Below are 14580 nucleotides of genomic sequence, written 5' to 3'. Positions count from 1 at the left end.
ATACATAGTAAACACTAAAAATTCCACCAAAAAAAACCTGTTAGAACTAATATACACATTCAACAAAATTGTAGGGTACAAAATTAACACAAAAAATTAGTTGTCTTTCTACACACTAACAATTTCCAAAAAAGAAATTAAGAAAACAATTCCCTTTACAATAGCATCAAAATGAATAAAATACTGAAGAATAAACCTAACAAAGGAGATAAAAGAGATGTACACTGAAAACCACAAAACATTTCTGAAAAAAATTAAAGACACAAATAAATGGAAAGACACCCTGTGTTCATGGGTTGGTAGACCTAATTTTGTTAAGATATCTATACTACCCAAAGTGATATACAGATTCAAGGGCGTCTCTATCAAAATCCCAATGGCATTTTTTTTTTTTTGCAGAAATAGAAAAATTTATCCCAAAATTCATATGGAATCCAAAGGGACCCTAATAGCCAAAACACTTTTGAAAAAGAAAAAGTAGGAGGACTCACACTTCCTAATTTTAAAACATATTACAATGCTACAATAATTAAAACAGTGTGGTACTGACATAAAAACAGACATATAGACCAATGGAATAGAATTAAAAGCCCAGAAATAAATGTATATGAAATGATCTTCAACCAGGGTGCCAAGAATCCACAATGAGCAAAGGATGGTCTCTTCAACAAAATATTGCTGAGAAAACTCGATATCCACATGCAAAAGAATGAAGTTGGACCCTTACCTTACATCAGATATGAAAATTAACTCAAAATGGATTAAATACCTAAAAGTAAGACCCCAAACTAGAAAACTCCTAGAAGAAAACATAAGGGAAAAGCTACAGGACATGGGTTTTGGCAATGATTTCTTGGATATAACACCAAGAGCACAGATGACAAAAGTGAAAATAGACAAATGGAACTACATCAGATTTAAAAGTCTTTATACATCAAAGGACCCAGTCAACAGAAAAGGCAACCTATAGAATGGGAGAAAATATTTTCAAACCATACAACTGATAAGGGGTTAATATCCGCACTATATAAAGAACTCCTGCAACTCAACAATTAAAAATCCAAATAACTCAATTAAAAAATGGAAAGAGAGTGGTCTGATGGCCCTGCCACATTGAGTGCAGCCTCCCGGGCATGCAGGTCCATGATATTCAAAGAACATTTTATGAAGAACACATTCTGTGAAAGATAAAGCTGGTCAAAAGTGCAAGCCTACCAATGTGTTTGATTTTCCTAATAATTCTGCCATCTCAAGAATTGGCAGGCTTGGTGAAAATGAGAAAGATGAAGAACCTTATGAAACCTTTGATCCTCCTTTACACAGCTCATCTATGTATGCCAATGAAGAATTCTCCAAATATTGTGGATTATCTATCACTTCAACTCCTCCAGGAAAAGAAGCAAAAAGGAGCTCGAGCACTTCTGCAAATGAAGAAAGTGAAAACGAATCTGCAAAAATGAGTGCAAAAAGCCAGGAAGAAAACTCAAACTCATTAGCGATGAGTCTGAAAGCACTGAAGAAAGTGATGTGAGAAGAAAAGTTAAGTCAGTGGAGAAAATAAGGACCCAACAACACGAGGCTATTCCAACTACAGCATCTTCAGCCCTTTCAGAGAAACCAGCTGACTCAGTCACTTCCAAAAAGATAGGACCCATTAGTGACCAGCCATCTGTTGAAAAAGACACACTGACAACAGAAAGTCAAGCAGAAGCCAGAAAAAAAGGGAATACATCTCATGGCAAAAGGAAGAAATCAAGAAGTGAAGCAATAGACTAAGGTATTTCCAACATTGTGCATATTTGGTGTCTGGAAGGAAAGAAAACCAGCGACATCATGGAATTGAATATTGTTTTGCCTGCATTTGAGAAAATCCTCGTCCAGTATAAACATAGAATAGAATCTAAAATTTGTAAGAAACACATCAATAAATTTTATTTTACTAGTAAAGAACAACTCAACAAAATGCTTAAAAACTCCAGATATTGAAAAATCTGAAAAAGAAGAATGCTAAGGTAATTTCAGATATCAAAAAGAAATGACAGTGTTTGACTGAAGTCCAGGATGAGCTGCTTTGGTTACAGCCACCAACTGAAACAACTACAAACAAAGTATTATGAACTTAAGGAGAGAACAGTCTTCCCTTAGGAATGCAGCTATTTCTTATCTAATTCAAAACAGCTCCATCGGAAGTATTCAGATGTTCAGGAGAAAGAACCAAACGTAAAGGAAACATAAGATTCATCCAGCCTTCCAGGTGTTATTTAAAGCAGGAACACTTTTGGGAGCTGAAAACCTTCTGTAAAATATCAGCCATCAATGGGAGAAGCTCCTCCACAAGGAATGAGAGACCAGTCTACTAAAATATGCCTATAGAAAGATTACTCTTATGCTACTATGTTACCTTCTGAAATCATACTTTTTTTTTTTTTTTTTGAGATAGAGTCTTGCTCTGTCACCCAGGCTGGAGTGCAATGGCATGATTTCGCCTCACTGCAACCTCCACCTCCTGAGTTCAAGCGATTCTTCTGCCTCAGCCTCCCAAGTAGCTGAGATTACAGGTGTGTGCCACTATGCCCCGTTAATTTTTTTTTTTTGAGATGGAGTTTCACTCTTGTTGCCCAGGCTGGAGTGCAGTGGTGTGTTCTCGGCTGACTGCAACTTCTGCCTCCCGGGTTCAAGCGCTTCTCCTGCCTCAGCCTCCCAAGTAGCTGGGACTACAGGCGCCCGCCACCACACCTGGCTAATATTTGTATTTTTGGTAGAGATGGTGTTTCACCATGTTGGCCAGGCTGGTCTCAAACTCCTGACCTCAGGCGATCTGCCTGCCTCAGCCTCCCAAAGTGCTGGGATTACAGGAGTGAGACACTGCGCCCAGCCCTGAAACTGTACTTTTATAAATAACATTTTTTTTCTGCAAAGAAAATAGAAAGGGACTTTAATAGACATTTTTCCAAAGCTGATGTACAAATGGCCAGCAAGCACATGAAAAGATGCACAATATCATTATCCATTAGAGAAATACAAACCAAACCACAATAAGATACCACCTCACATCCATTAGGGTGGCTATCATAAAATCAAACAGAAAATAACAAGTGTTGGTGAAGATTTGGAGAAATCGGAACCTTTGTGCACTGTTGGTAACAATCTAAAATGATATAGCTGCTATGAAAAACAGTACAGTGGTTTCTAAAAAATTAAAAATATAATTACTATATGACCTAGCAAGCCCACTCCTGAGTCCAGATATAATCAAAAGAACGGTAAGCAAGGTCTCCAAGGGTCTCCAAGAGATATTTATACACCTCTGTTTCTAACAGCACTATTCACAATAGCCAAGAAGTGGATGCAACCCAAATGCCCATCGATGAATGAATAGATAAGCAAAAATTGATAGCTACAAGAGAATTTTATTGATCCTTAAAAAAGAAGGAAATCTGCTCACATGCTATAATATGGATAAGCCTTGAAGACATTATGCTAAGTGAAATAAGCCAGTTACAAAAGACAAGTACTGTATGAATCCACTTACGCAAAGTCCCTAAAGTTGTCAAATTCATAGAGTCAGTAGGATAATGGTTACCAGGGGATGGGGTAAGGAGGAAAAGGGAAATTAACAGGTACAGAGTTTCAAGATCTGTTTTGCAACAATGTAAATAAACTTACATTGAACTGTGCACTTGAAGATGTTCAAGATGATAAATTTTATGTTACATATTTTATCACAGTAAAAAATAACATGATTCTTTTCCATGGTTTCTCAATTTTAATGTCCTTCATCCAAAACTAAGCCTACTAATTTTCCAGCTCATCTCTAAATGTATGGTAACTTCACCATATGGAAAGATAATAGTAGTTGTTACACTCCTATGCACCCCCATTCTTCTCTCAGTACTCTACAGCAGGCTTGCCCATCATCTGCAAGACTGAATCAGTTACTATTCTCTTTCCTCAGTTAATCATAAATGGAAATAGACTCGATTCTCTTCTTTGAAGCTTAAAATTGATATTATTTCCTATGTCAGTTTTCTGCATGATTCCTTTTCTGCCTGAAATTTGAAAATCCAGAGAAAAGGCAGATGACTCATGCAACCTACTTTAAAAAGACATTTTTCATTTTATAGCTGATACTCTCCTATTAGTGAAACTTTTATTTCAGCCTGATCCTGCATTCTTACTTTCTATGATTCACATTTGGGTCAGGCAGAGCTTGGTACCTGGTACTGGTTTGGGTCATACAAGTAATTTCATATGTAATTATGAAAGTGTTATTGAAAATATGACCAAATGTTTTCTGTGGGTGTTTTTTGTTTTGTTTTTGAGACAGGGTCTCACTCTGTCACCCAAGCTGTTGTGCAATGGTGTGATTATAGCTCCCTGCAATCTCCAACTCCTGGGCTCAAATGATCCTCCTGCCTCAGCCTCCCAAGTAGTTGGGACTACAGGCACACACCACCACACCTGACTGATTTTTTTTTTTTTTTTGGTAGAGATGGGGTCCCACTATGTTGCCCAGGCTGATCTTGAACTCCTGGCCTCAAGTGATCCTCCTGCCTTGGTCTCCCATGATCCACCTGCCTTGGCCTCCCAAAGTGCAGGGATTATAGGTGTGAGCCACTGTGCCTGGCTAGACCAAATGTTTGTATCTCAAATGTTCTGATTCTCACCTCTAATAGTTTTAAACAGTTAGTGATTTCTTTCTTCAAATTTTCTTCTGCCAAGTCACGGGACCTCTCTTCAAGCTTCACTCTCTTCTCCAAGGTAAACCAGTCACACTTAAATCCCAAAGATAATCTGAGAAATTCTGCCTGTTGTCAAAATAATGTGAGGGTGAGGAGGAGGAGAGAAAACTGGATGTGGTCAGATGTTTCAGTTTAATACTGTTTTATACTGAGGCATTTCTTTCTCCCCCCAGCAACATAATGCTGACATGCACGGGGTTCACCAGCACTGAGTCACAGCCAAGCCAAACAGACACTGAGCATATGAGAGCTTGTGCCAAAACATGAAGTGACTGTAGCAGGTGAGTCTGGAACACTTTTAAATGGAAAAAAAATTTGCTTTAAACTCACCTCCACCTCCTTCTCATTAGCAGAAGTGCTGTAGGATAAGACAAAAAACATATTTAAACATAATCCAACAGAAAAATAAAACATGTTAACATGCTACATGAAGAAGCACTTACTTCTCACTTTGTCTAAAGTTAACCGATTTCACAGTGGTTACAGGAAGAGGGGAAACCACAGAGTCTATTAAAATATAATAAAATATTATTTGGTTAAAAAGGCTTGACATGTAAAAGCACATTTGATCTAACGTTATATCTCCACTAAACAAAAGTATTGCATTTAAATATGTCTGAGATGATCGCCAGCTAATAATGTATGCGCTTAAATTATAATGTTATGCTAAGCTATTGGGATCACAATGCCATTAAAATCATTTGTTTATACCTCCGCATGTGAATAGTCTTTCATACTTAAAGATGTCTCAGAATCAAGCAACAGCCCAATTTGTTCTCTTTGCATTTGCATGTTTGCTATACTTGATCCCATGGCTAAAAGCCTAAACCTCCTACTGGTATCCTGGTTCTTCTTTGGATCAAGGCTTTATTAGCAGTAGCAGGAACAGTAGTAGCAATAATAATACTGGTAACAATAACAGTGACAATAAACATGGCATCAACCATGGCTTTATTATATTGCCAACACAGAGCAAAGCATTTTACACATATGATTTTATGACAACTTTACCAAGGACTATGTATTAATTATTAAGAGCATTAGATTTAAAGTCAAACAAACTTGGTTTATATCTGAGCTTTGTTTGAATCTACAGTTATGTGATCTTGAACAAGTCACAAACTCATTAAGCCATCTAAGATAAGATTGATAAGATAAAGATATCATCTAAGATAAGATTGATTTTTTTATAATAGTAACTAACTTTTATGAGAACTTTGGTGCCAGACACTTTTCTAAGTGCTTCATACATATTAATTTATTCCATCCTCACAGCAAACCTTCTGCTGTAGATACTTTTATTGTCCACATTTTATAGGCTAGGCAACTGAATCACAATTTACCACCTCACATAGTATTTGGAGGACTAAATAAAACTATGCACATGAAATTAGCCTAGTTCTCAGCATAGAATATATTCTCAATTAAGTGTACTTTTCTTCTTTTCATTTTCCTCTTGCAAATGAGAAAATTGAGACTTAAGTAACTTTCCAAGATCGATAGCTAGTCAGAGATCGATCCCATGTAGAGTCTCTATGACTCCAAAGCCTGAACTCTATCCACTATTCCATCCCAATGGAGGTAGGCTAAGGCAGAAAGCATATTAGCACTTATTCTGTAAATAGTGGCTTTACTTTTAGATGGGATACTAAAAAAGAACTCAAAGTAGAGCATCGCATTTGCTACCAATATTGGCTTGGTTCTCAGTTCACAATAGAGCACCAGTTATTACAAGCTTTCTGGGATCGAACAGTCAACACAATGCAAATGTGGCTTTTTGAAAATGACACAAATGGAATCAATAATTGGTCCTATAATTTGTAAGTGATATACTTTTATTCCGACAGATTTCAGCCACAAAAATATCAGCAGAGAACAAAAGTTCACATGGGGATTGAAAGAAACATTCCTTACCTCCTGAAGCATGTTCTTTTTTATGTTCTTCTATTGTTTGTGGTTCCTCTTTGGCTTCCTAAAATCAGAAGATTTTACCGCTGTACACAGAGTGGAAATACTTCATAACCAGTCATTTTGCTACATCCTGTCCTCTCCTAAGCCTACTCTGACAAAAACACTGTATAACAGCAGTCCGCAACCTTTTTGGTACCAGGGGCCAGTTTCCTGGAAGACAGTTTTTCCACGGGGGTGAGGTAAGGGGGAAATAGTTTCGGAAGGAAACTGTGCCACCTCAGATCATCAGGCGTTATTCTCCTAAGGAACATGCAATCTAGATGCCTCGCTTGCACAGTTCACAATAGGATTCGTGGGAATCTAATGCCACCGCTGATTTGACAGGAGGCGGAGGTCAGGTTGTCATGTTCCCTGGCCTGCCGCTCACCTCCTGCTGTGCGGCGCAATTCCTAACAGCCTCGAATGGGTTCTGATCCCTGGCTCAGCGACTGGGGACCCCTGCTCTACAGTTTTTAATGCTGTTAAGAAGGAAATAAAATTGGCTGCAAGGGGGCTTCCAATCTAGTTGAAGCAAAAAGGGCGTAAATACATGAAAAGATGCAAACATGATGTGAATTACAACAATGCAAACTAGGATTAATTGCCAAATAAATGAGATAGATAGACAAGTGCTCTGAATAGGAAGGAGATGGCTGGGCGCTGTGGCTCAGGCCTGTAATCTCAACACTTTGGGAGGCTGAGGCAGATGGATCACCTGAGGTCAGGAGTTCAAGACCAGCCTGGCCAACATGGCAAAACCCCGTCTCTACTAAAAATACAAAAATTAGCCAGGGGTGGTGGTGCGGGCCTATAATCCCAGCTGCTCTGAAGGCTGAGGGGAGGCAGAGGTTGCAGTGAACCGAGATCATGCCACTGCACTCCAACCTAGGCAGCCGTGCAAAGCTCTGTCTCAACAAAAAAAAAAAAAAAAAAAAAAAAGGAAGGAGAGTGGCACCATGACACCATGACTTGAGTAGCATGGAATTTCTGCAGACAAGGAACATGCTGAAGTTTGATGAAGAGGTAGGACTGGATAGATGAAGAGGTAAGGTGTGGGTGATATAGGGCTATCACATGGAGTTTTCTAGATAGGTTTTTGGAGAAATTGTGATGAAGATGGCTGCTAAGACAGTGTTATGTTAGGCTTTTACCACATATAGACATGTTTTAAGGTCACATAAGGAGTTGTGTGTGGCTGCTGTTTCCGGTTCTTCCTCTCCCATTCGTGATCAGTTAACTACTCTACCCCTTTACACAACACTCCAAGGAAAGTGTTCTCACCAGCTATTAACTCCCTATTGCCAAATCCAGTGGATAATTTTCAGTCTTTATCTTGACCTTACTATAGCATCTAAAATTATCTATACATCCCTTCCCCTTGAAGATTTTTTCCGCTCGATTTCCCTCTTCTGATGCCCCAGCCCCGCATCACTACAACAGCCCGTTCTCAGTCTCCTCTGCCTTCTCTAGTAGATATTGTTAGCCAGGATTCTATTATCCTCAATGCTCCCTTCCTTCCTGCCACAGTCCTTGGGAAATCTCATCCACGCACTTGGATTTTTGCTGATAACTCACAAATATATGTCAGGTTTCAAAAACCGCACAGGTGAGTTTATGAATATGGGTATGCAGCCGTATATAAAATCTCCTTACTGACTATCAATGTCTCAGATCAGCCTGAAATTTGACTTGTCTCAAACTGATCTGGTTTTACCCCACAAATTCTACTCTCCTTCCTCCTTCCCTACTGTCCTGTTATTCTATTCATTCGGTAGGTTAAGCCATAAGCCTGGGTATCTACCATTTCCCATACCCCTGACATGTCATCATCCTCTGTGAATTCTACCCCGAAATATTTCTCAAATTTATCTCCTTTTCTCCACCTTCACTAAATTCATACTACCTTCATCTCATCTGAATTGTCGCCATAGTATCCTAACCAGTCCCACAACTTCCAATGGCAAATTGATCCATTATTTTAAAAAGTGTCTTTATGTCTATGTTTTTTTTTGAGATGAGAAGGAATTTTATTTTCTCAGAAGATTCTACTATGAAAGAGTAAGGGACTTGAATTTTCTTCTGTTCATTTTTTACTGGGGGCAACCATTTTCAGCATATGTGCTAGCCAACACTATATCCTACCTATACAGCTGGCCCTCTGTATTTGTGGGTTTGCATCTATGGATTTAACTAAAAAAATGTAGTTAGGCCTACAATGGTTGTATCTGTACTGAACACACACAGATTTCCTTTCTTGTCATTATAACTATTTACATAGCATTTATACTGTATTAGGTATCATAAGTAGTCTAGAGATGATTTAAAGTATATAAGAGGATGTGTTAGTGATATGGGAGGTGGGAAGGGAAGTGCTGGATAGAGAAAAGTGGGGTCCCTGGTGAGGGCTCCACCCTCAGGCCTGTGTTCGCAGACCTATGTGAGAACAGGCACTCCTGTTTTTGTGTCTGAATGTTGTATTTTCTAACACCACTCTGGCCTACCACGCCCCTCATCCTGTACCAACATAAACCCGAGACCTTAGCGGGCACACAACACAAGCAGCTGAAGTGAGCACACAACACTGGCAGACCAGCAGACTGGCAGACTGACAATAGTGGAATGACATGGCAGAGAAAGAGAGAAGAGGGAGGATGTCTGGATGCCAAGGGGAGTTTAGCCTGGGGCAGTCAGAGAAGAGTATGGCCTCTGGGCAGCCTGACTCCAGGGGAATACCACCTTCCCATTCCACACCACCTTCCCACTCCATCCCCTCTTCTGGCTCCCCATCCATCTCACTGACAGCCACCTCTACCACTCAGTAAAACCTTGCACTCATCCTTCCAGCTCATGTGTGATCCCATCCTTTTGGGACGCTGAGTGACAGCTCAGGATACAGAAAGCTGTCACACTGGCCCTCTGCCCTTGTGACAAGGCTGAGAGTCCATTGAGCTAATTAACACACAAGCTGTCTGCAGATGGCAAATCTGAAAGAGCTTTGTAACACACACCCACTTGGACTTTGGGAATCACAGACACTGACCCCTAGATGCTGCCAGGGGAGCAGAGCCCAAAAGCACTTGCCCTGGCCTCTGCACCTGCTGGTCTGCATATTCCCCCTAGAGGTTTGAACTATGGGGTGACTAAGCAGGTGAGACACACCACTGCTGCATGTCCTGCAAGGGGAATCAGGGAACTCTCCCGTTTCATTAGGTTATATGCAAATACTATGCAATTTTTATATAAGAGACTTGAGCATTCTCTGATTTTGGTATCTGTGGGGTTCTTGGAATCAATCGCCTCTGGATAACAAAGGAAACGAATGACATCAGGTCATTGTTCCAAATCACAAATCCAATCATTTAACTATCTTCAGAATGAAATGCTGAAAAATTTTCATCTACTTTTTTGCCCCAAGTCTGTGTCACGGCCTCCTCTTAACTTGAGTTAGCTTGCATGGGTCTCTCTTTCTTGCAACCAAATGCTTAACTAGAACAATGCTTGTATATTGAGAAGAAAGAAACAATAATACGCACACACACACACACCCCTCCACACATACAACATAGCAAGACATAAGCAAGACCCTTGAAGAATCATGAAATTAGACCCGTAGTTACTCTTTAATGATTATTAATTCATAGAAGTGGAAATGAGCCTTCTCTTTTTTTCTTTCTTTTTGAGACAGAGTCTTGCTCTGTTGCTCAGGTGGGAGTGCAGTGGCATGCTCATTGCTCACTGCAGCCTCAACCTCCTGGGCTCAATCGATCCATCTGCCTTGCCCTCCTATGTAGCTGAGACAACAGTCAAGCACCACCATACCCGGCAGATTTGTTTTTATATTTTGTAGAAACAGGGTCTCCCTATGTTACCCAGGCTGGCCTTAAACTCTTAGGCTCAAGCAATCCTTCTGCCTCAATCTCCCAAAGTGCTGGGATCACAGGCATGAGCCACCACTCTGGGCCTAATGAATTTTCTCTTTAAGGAAGGAATTTAACTCTTTTCTCTAATCATTTCCATCTCTCCTTATGTTTTATAGAGCTTTACCAGGCAACTGTAAAACTTTCAATGCCATTAACATGGTACTTCCTCCGTGACATGTTTTCTGGCCTGCTATCTCAAGCATTTTTTCTTTCAAATCACTAAGCACACTCTAATTATTCAGTAATTATCTGTTTCTTCACCTGATTAGAACATATCATTAGGATAGATACCACTGTTTTATTCAACTTCATTTATTAATGCATTCATTTATTTAAGCAGTCCTCTACTATTGAGAAATATTTAGCTTGTTTCCAATTGACTTTTGATGAATAAATGAGTGAGTGAATGAATGAATGAACAATAAATTAAGGTGGAGCTAGGAGGTCCTAGCTCTGACCCTGTTGTGTGACTTTAGACAAGTCACAAAAACACTTTGGCCTCAACTACTTTGCCTATAAAATATTAATTAAATTATATGAACTTCATAATATTTTGAAAGGATAAATGAGATAATACTTTTAAGACTACTTTTTAAAGGGATAGTTCTACCATTGTAAGATACCACCACCTTTGTTGTGAACATACGTATTTCCTTACCAGATTTAATATGGTTTTATCCTTCCTCGTAGAGTCTTGGAATGCAATATTATCATGAGCTGGACTTGTGCCTGTGAGAAACAGGAAACACACAAAACAGTTAGGCGGGCAGGAGCAAGTAAAAGAGGAGGAAACAGTAAGAGTGGCAACATGGGCTGACCAGTAACTGACAAAGGTCTTAACATATGAGACAAATTATGAACTACAAAAAATGTATACGTGCCCATTGACTCAGAATTGGGATGGAGCAGCTAAGGCCATAAAAGATTTCTTAAAGGAAGTGAACGTCTGTACAAATAGCCTTCTAATAGGATTTTTTAAAAATCATTTTTTAGGCTGCTGCTGCTTTTTTTAATGGAACACATCACTGGTACAATAATAGAAAGTGGAGGGCGGAAGGATGAACAATTAGTAACTTAGTAGCTTTTTTAATAGCTTAACAGATTTTCTTTCAAAATTATATTTGCAAGGCTGATAACAAAAAATATGATATCCTTCTAAAACATGGTACCTTTCTAAATTAAATGTCATGAACCCAAGAAGAAAAGATGCACTTTTAACTTGTGCCATTCCTTTTGGTAAGTTCTGTTTATTTTTATGTACTTTATTTGTACTGAAATGTACCGGATAATTATTCTCCTGTTTACTCAGTCCATTGTCCTACATTTAGTTCAGTGCAGGCACAAAGGTCAGCAGATACAGACAGGTTTTGTTTCTTCCTTTTTAAGAGAAAAATATTTAAAGCGTGTATTATATTTGTAAAATTTATATGGAAATAAGAACAAAATAGTAAGCAATTTCTTCACAGCTATACAATTTTTTTCCTTATGGAAATGTTGTTTTAGGTTTTTTGTTTTGTTTTGTTTTGTTTTTGTTTTTTGTTTTTTTTTGAGACAGGGTCTCACTCTGCCACCCAGGCTGGAGGGCAGTGGCTTAGTCTCAGCTCACTGCAACCTCTGCCTCCCAGGCTCAAGCAATCCTACCTCCTCAGCCTCCTAAGTGTCTGGGACTGCAGGTATGCACCACCATGCCCAGCTAATTTTTGTATTTTTTTGCAGAGACGGGGTTTCACTATGTTGCCCAGGCTGGTCTTGAACTCTTGAGTTCAAGCAATCCTGGTGCCTCAGCCTCCCAAAGTGCTGGGATTATAGGCCTGAGCACCGTGCCTAGCCCGTACTTTAGTTTTTAAAAAATTTTAGGACAAGTAGTAGATTCGTATGGTTCATAAATCAAAAAGCGTAAAAATGTTTTACAGTGAAATTTTTTCCTCCCATCTATGACTTCCAGAAATCCAGTTTATCTCCCTAGACACAATGTTATTAAATTTTGTCTAGCTTTCCAGGGATATTTCATGCATACATAAAAACTTTTTCTTTGAGACCAGCCTAGGAAACATAGTGAGACCCCATCTTCACAATTTTTTTTTTTAATTAGTCGAACGTGGTGGCTTGTACCCGTAGTTCCAACTACTGAGGAACCTGGGACAGGAGGATCACGTGAGCCCAGGAATTTGAGGCTGCCGTGAGCTATGATTGTAACACTGCACTCCAGCCGGGGCAACAGAGTAAGACCGTCCCCACATGCACCAAAACCCAACTTTTTCTGTCCTTTTTTCCACAAAATTGTGTACACTATACATAACATTCTGTACTTTTTTTCCCCCAAGAAACAGTAGTCTTTTTATGTTATTGTAAGAAAAAAGTCTCCTTATTTATGTTTTATGCCTGCATATTAGTATTCTTTTACATGGATATGCCAAAATCTAATATTTTGTTATTACAGACAATGCTGCAATATATAAGCATTTGCATATGTTATTTGGGAGGTGTGTACATATTATCTATAGGATAAATTCCTAGAAAATGAATAGTTGTATCAGAGGATATATACATTCAACATTTTGATAGATATTAGAACATTTCTCTCCATATTATAGTAGTCCTCCCTTATCCAAGGTTTCACTTTCCATGGTTTCAGTTACCTGCTGTCAACCATGGTCTGAAAATATTACATACAATTATATATATTTGAGACGGAGTCTCGCTCTGTCGCCCAGGCTGGAGTGCAGTGGCGCAATCTCAGCTCACTGCAAGCTCCGCCTCCTGGGTTCATGCCATTCTCCTGCCTCAGCCTCCCAAGTAGCTGGGACTACAGGTGCCCGCCACCACACCTGGCTAATTTTTTGTATTTTTAGTAGAGATGGGGTTCCACCGTGTTAGTCAGGATGGTCTCTCGATCTTCTGACCTCGTGATCTGCCTGCCTCAGCCTCCCAAAGTGCTGGGATTACAGGCGTGAGCCACCACACCCAGCCACAATAATATATTTTGAGAGAGAGAGAAACCACATTCACATAAGTTTTATTACAATATATTGCCAAGATTGTTCTATTTTATTACTAGTTATTGTTGTAAATATATAATTAATAAATTAAACTTATCGTAGGTATGTCTCTATAGCCAAAAACATAGTGTATATAGGATTTGGCACTATCATTAGTTTTGGGAATCCAGTGGCGGTCTTGGAATGTAGCCCCAGTGAATACAAGGGGACTACTATATTTACAAAAAGTTACATTCCCTACAGCACTTTTCTTTTGTCCTTACAACTCTACCAACAGAGTGTAATCAAATTTATGCATCTTTGTCTATATGATAGGTAACAAATGGAACCTTGGTGTATTTTTAATTAAAAGATTTACTTATTAGATGTAAGGTGGAATATAAAGACATTCTGTAATTAACCCATGAAATGGATTCCATTTCTGCAATTTTGTGGCTATTCTATTTTAGCACCTCTGTCTCAAACTTAAATGTCGAGTTCAAACAATAGAATGTATTTTCTTTGGCTGGGCATGGTGGCTCACAACTGTAATCCCAACATTTTGGGAGGCCAAGGAGGGTGGATCACGAGGTCAGGAGATTGAGACCATCCTGGCTAACACGGTGAAACTCCGTCTCTACTAAAAATACAAAAAAATTAGCCGGGAGTGGTGGTGGGCACCTGTAGTCCCAGCTACTCGGGAGGCTGAGGCAGGAGAATGGTGTGAACCTGGGAGGCGGAGCTTGTAGTGAGCTGAGATCACGCCACTGCACTCCAGCCTGGGCGACAGAGCGAGACTCCGTCTCAAAAAAAAAAAAAAAGAAAAGAAAAAGAATGAATTTTCCTTGATTGATTGATTTTTTTTTTTTATGGGAATTAGAGCCTATTCCTCTCATGAATGTCAGCTAAAGTGGTGTCTCACTGGGAACGGTCGAGAATAACTACATTGTTTTCAGAGTCAAGTAGCAGAAAAGGACCTAACAAACCATC

The 14580-nt window shown here is 39.3% G+C and overlaps 1 protein-coding gene and 1 pseudogene across 1 annotated transcript in view; one reads left to right on the top strand and one right to left on the bottom strand.

The window, feature by feature from the left end:
* IRAG2 (inositol 1,4,5-triphosphate receptor associated 2) overlaps window positions 1-14580 on the bottom strand; it is a 104733-nt gene that overhangs the window by 13761 nt on the left and 76392 nt on the right. Inside the window, exons 27-31 of the mRNA XM_054526964.1 lie at window positions 11271-11341; window positions 6657-6714; window positions 5186-5249; window positions 5073-5100; window positions 4668-4808 (exon numbers count right to left, since the gene is read on the bottom strand). Coding sequence (XP_054382939.1) covers window positions 4668-4808; window positions 5073-5100; window positions 5186-5249; window positions 6657-6714; window positions 11271-11341 — 362 coding nt within the window. The remainder of the gene's footprint in view (window positions 1-4667; window positions 4809-5072; window positions 5101-5185; window positions 5250-6656; window positions 6715-11270; window positions 11342-14580) is intronic.
* On the top strand, window positions 833-2344 carry LOC103889444 (centromere protein U-like; annotated as a pseudogene).

The sequence above is a fragment of the Pongo abelii genome, chromosome 10, assembly GCF_028885655.2.
Source record: "Pongo abelii isolate AG06213 chromosome 10, NHGRI_mPonAbe1-v2.0_pri, whole genome shotgun sequence".
Lineage (NCBI taxonomy): Eukaryota > Metazoa > Chordata > Mammalia > Primates > Hominidae > Pongo > Pongo abelii.
This window is presented reverse-complemented; position numbering and strand designations above follow the sequence as displayed.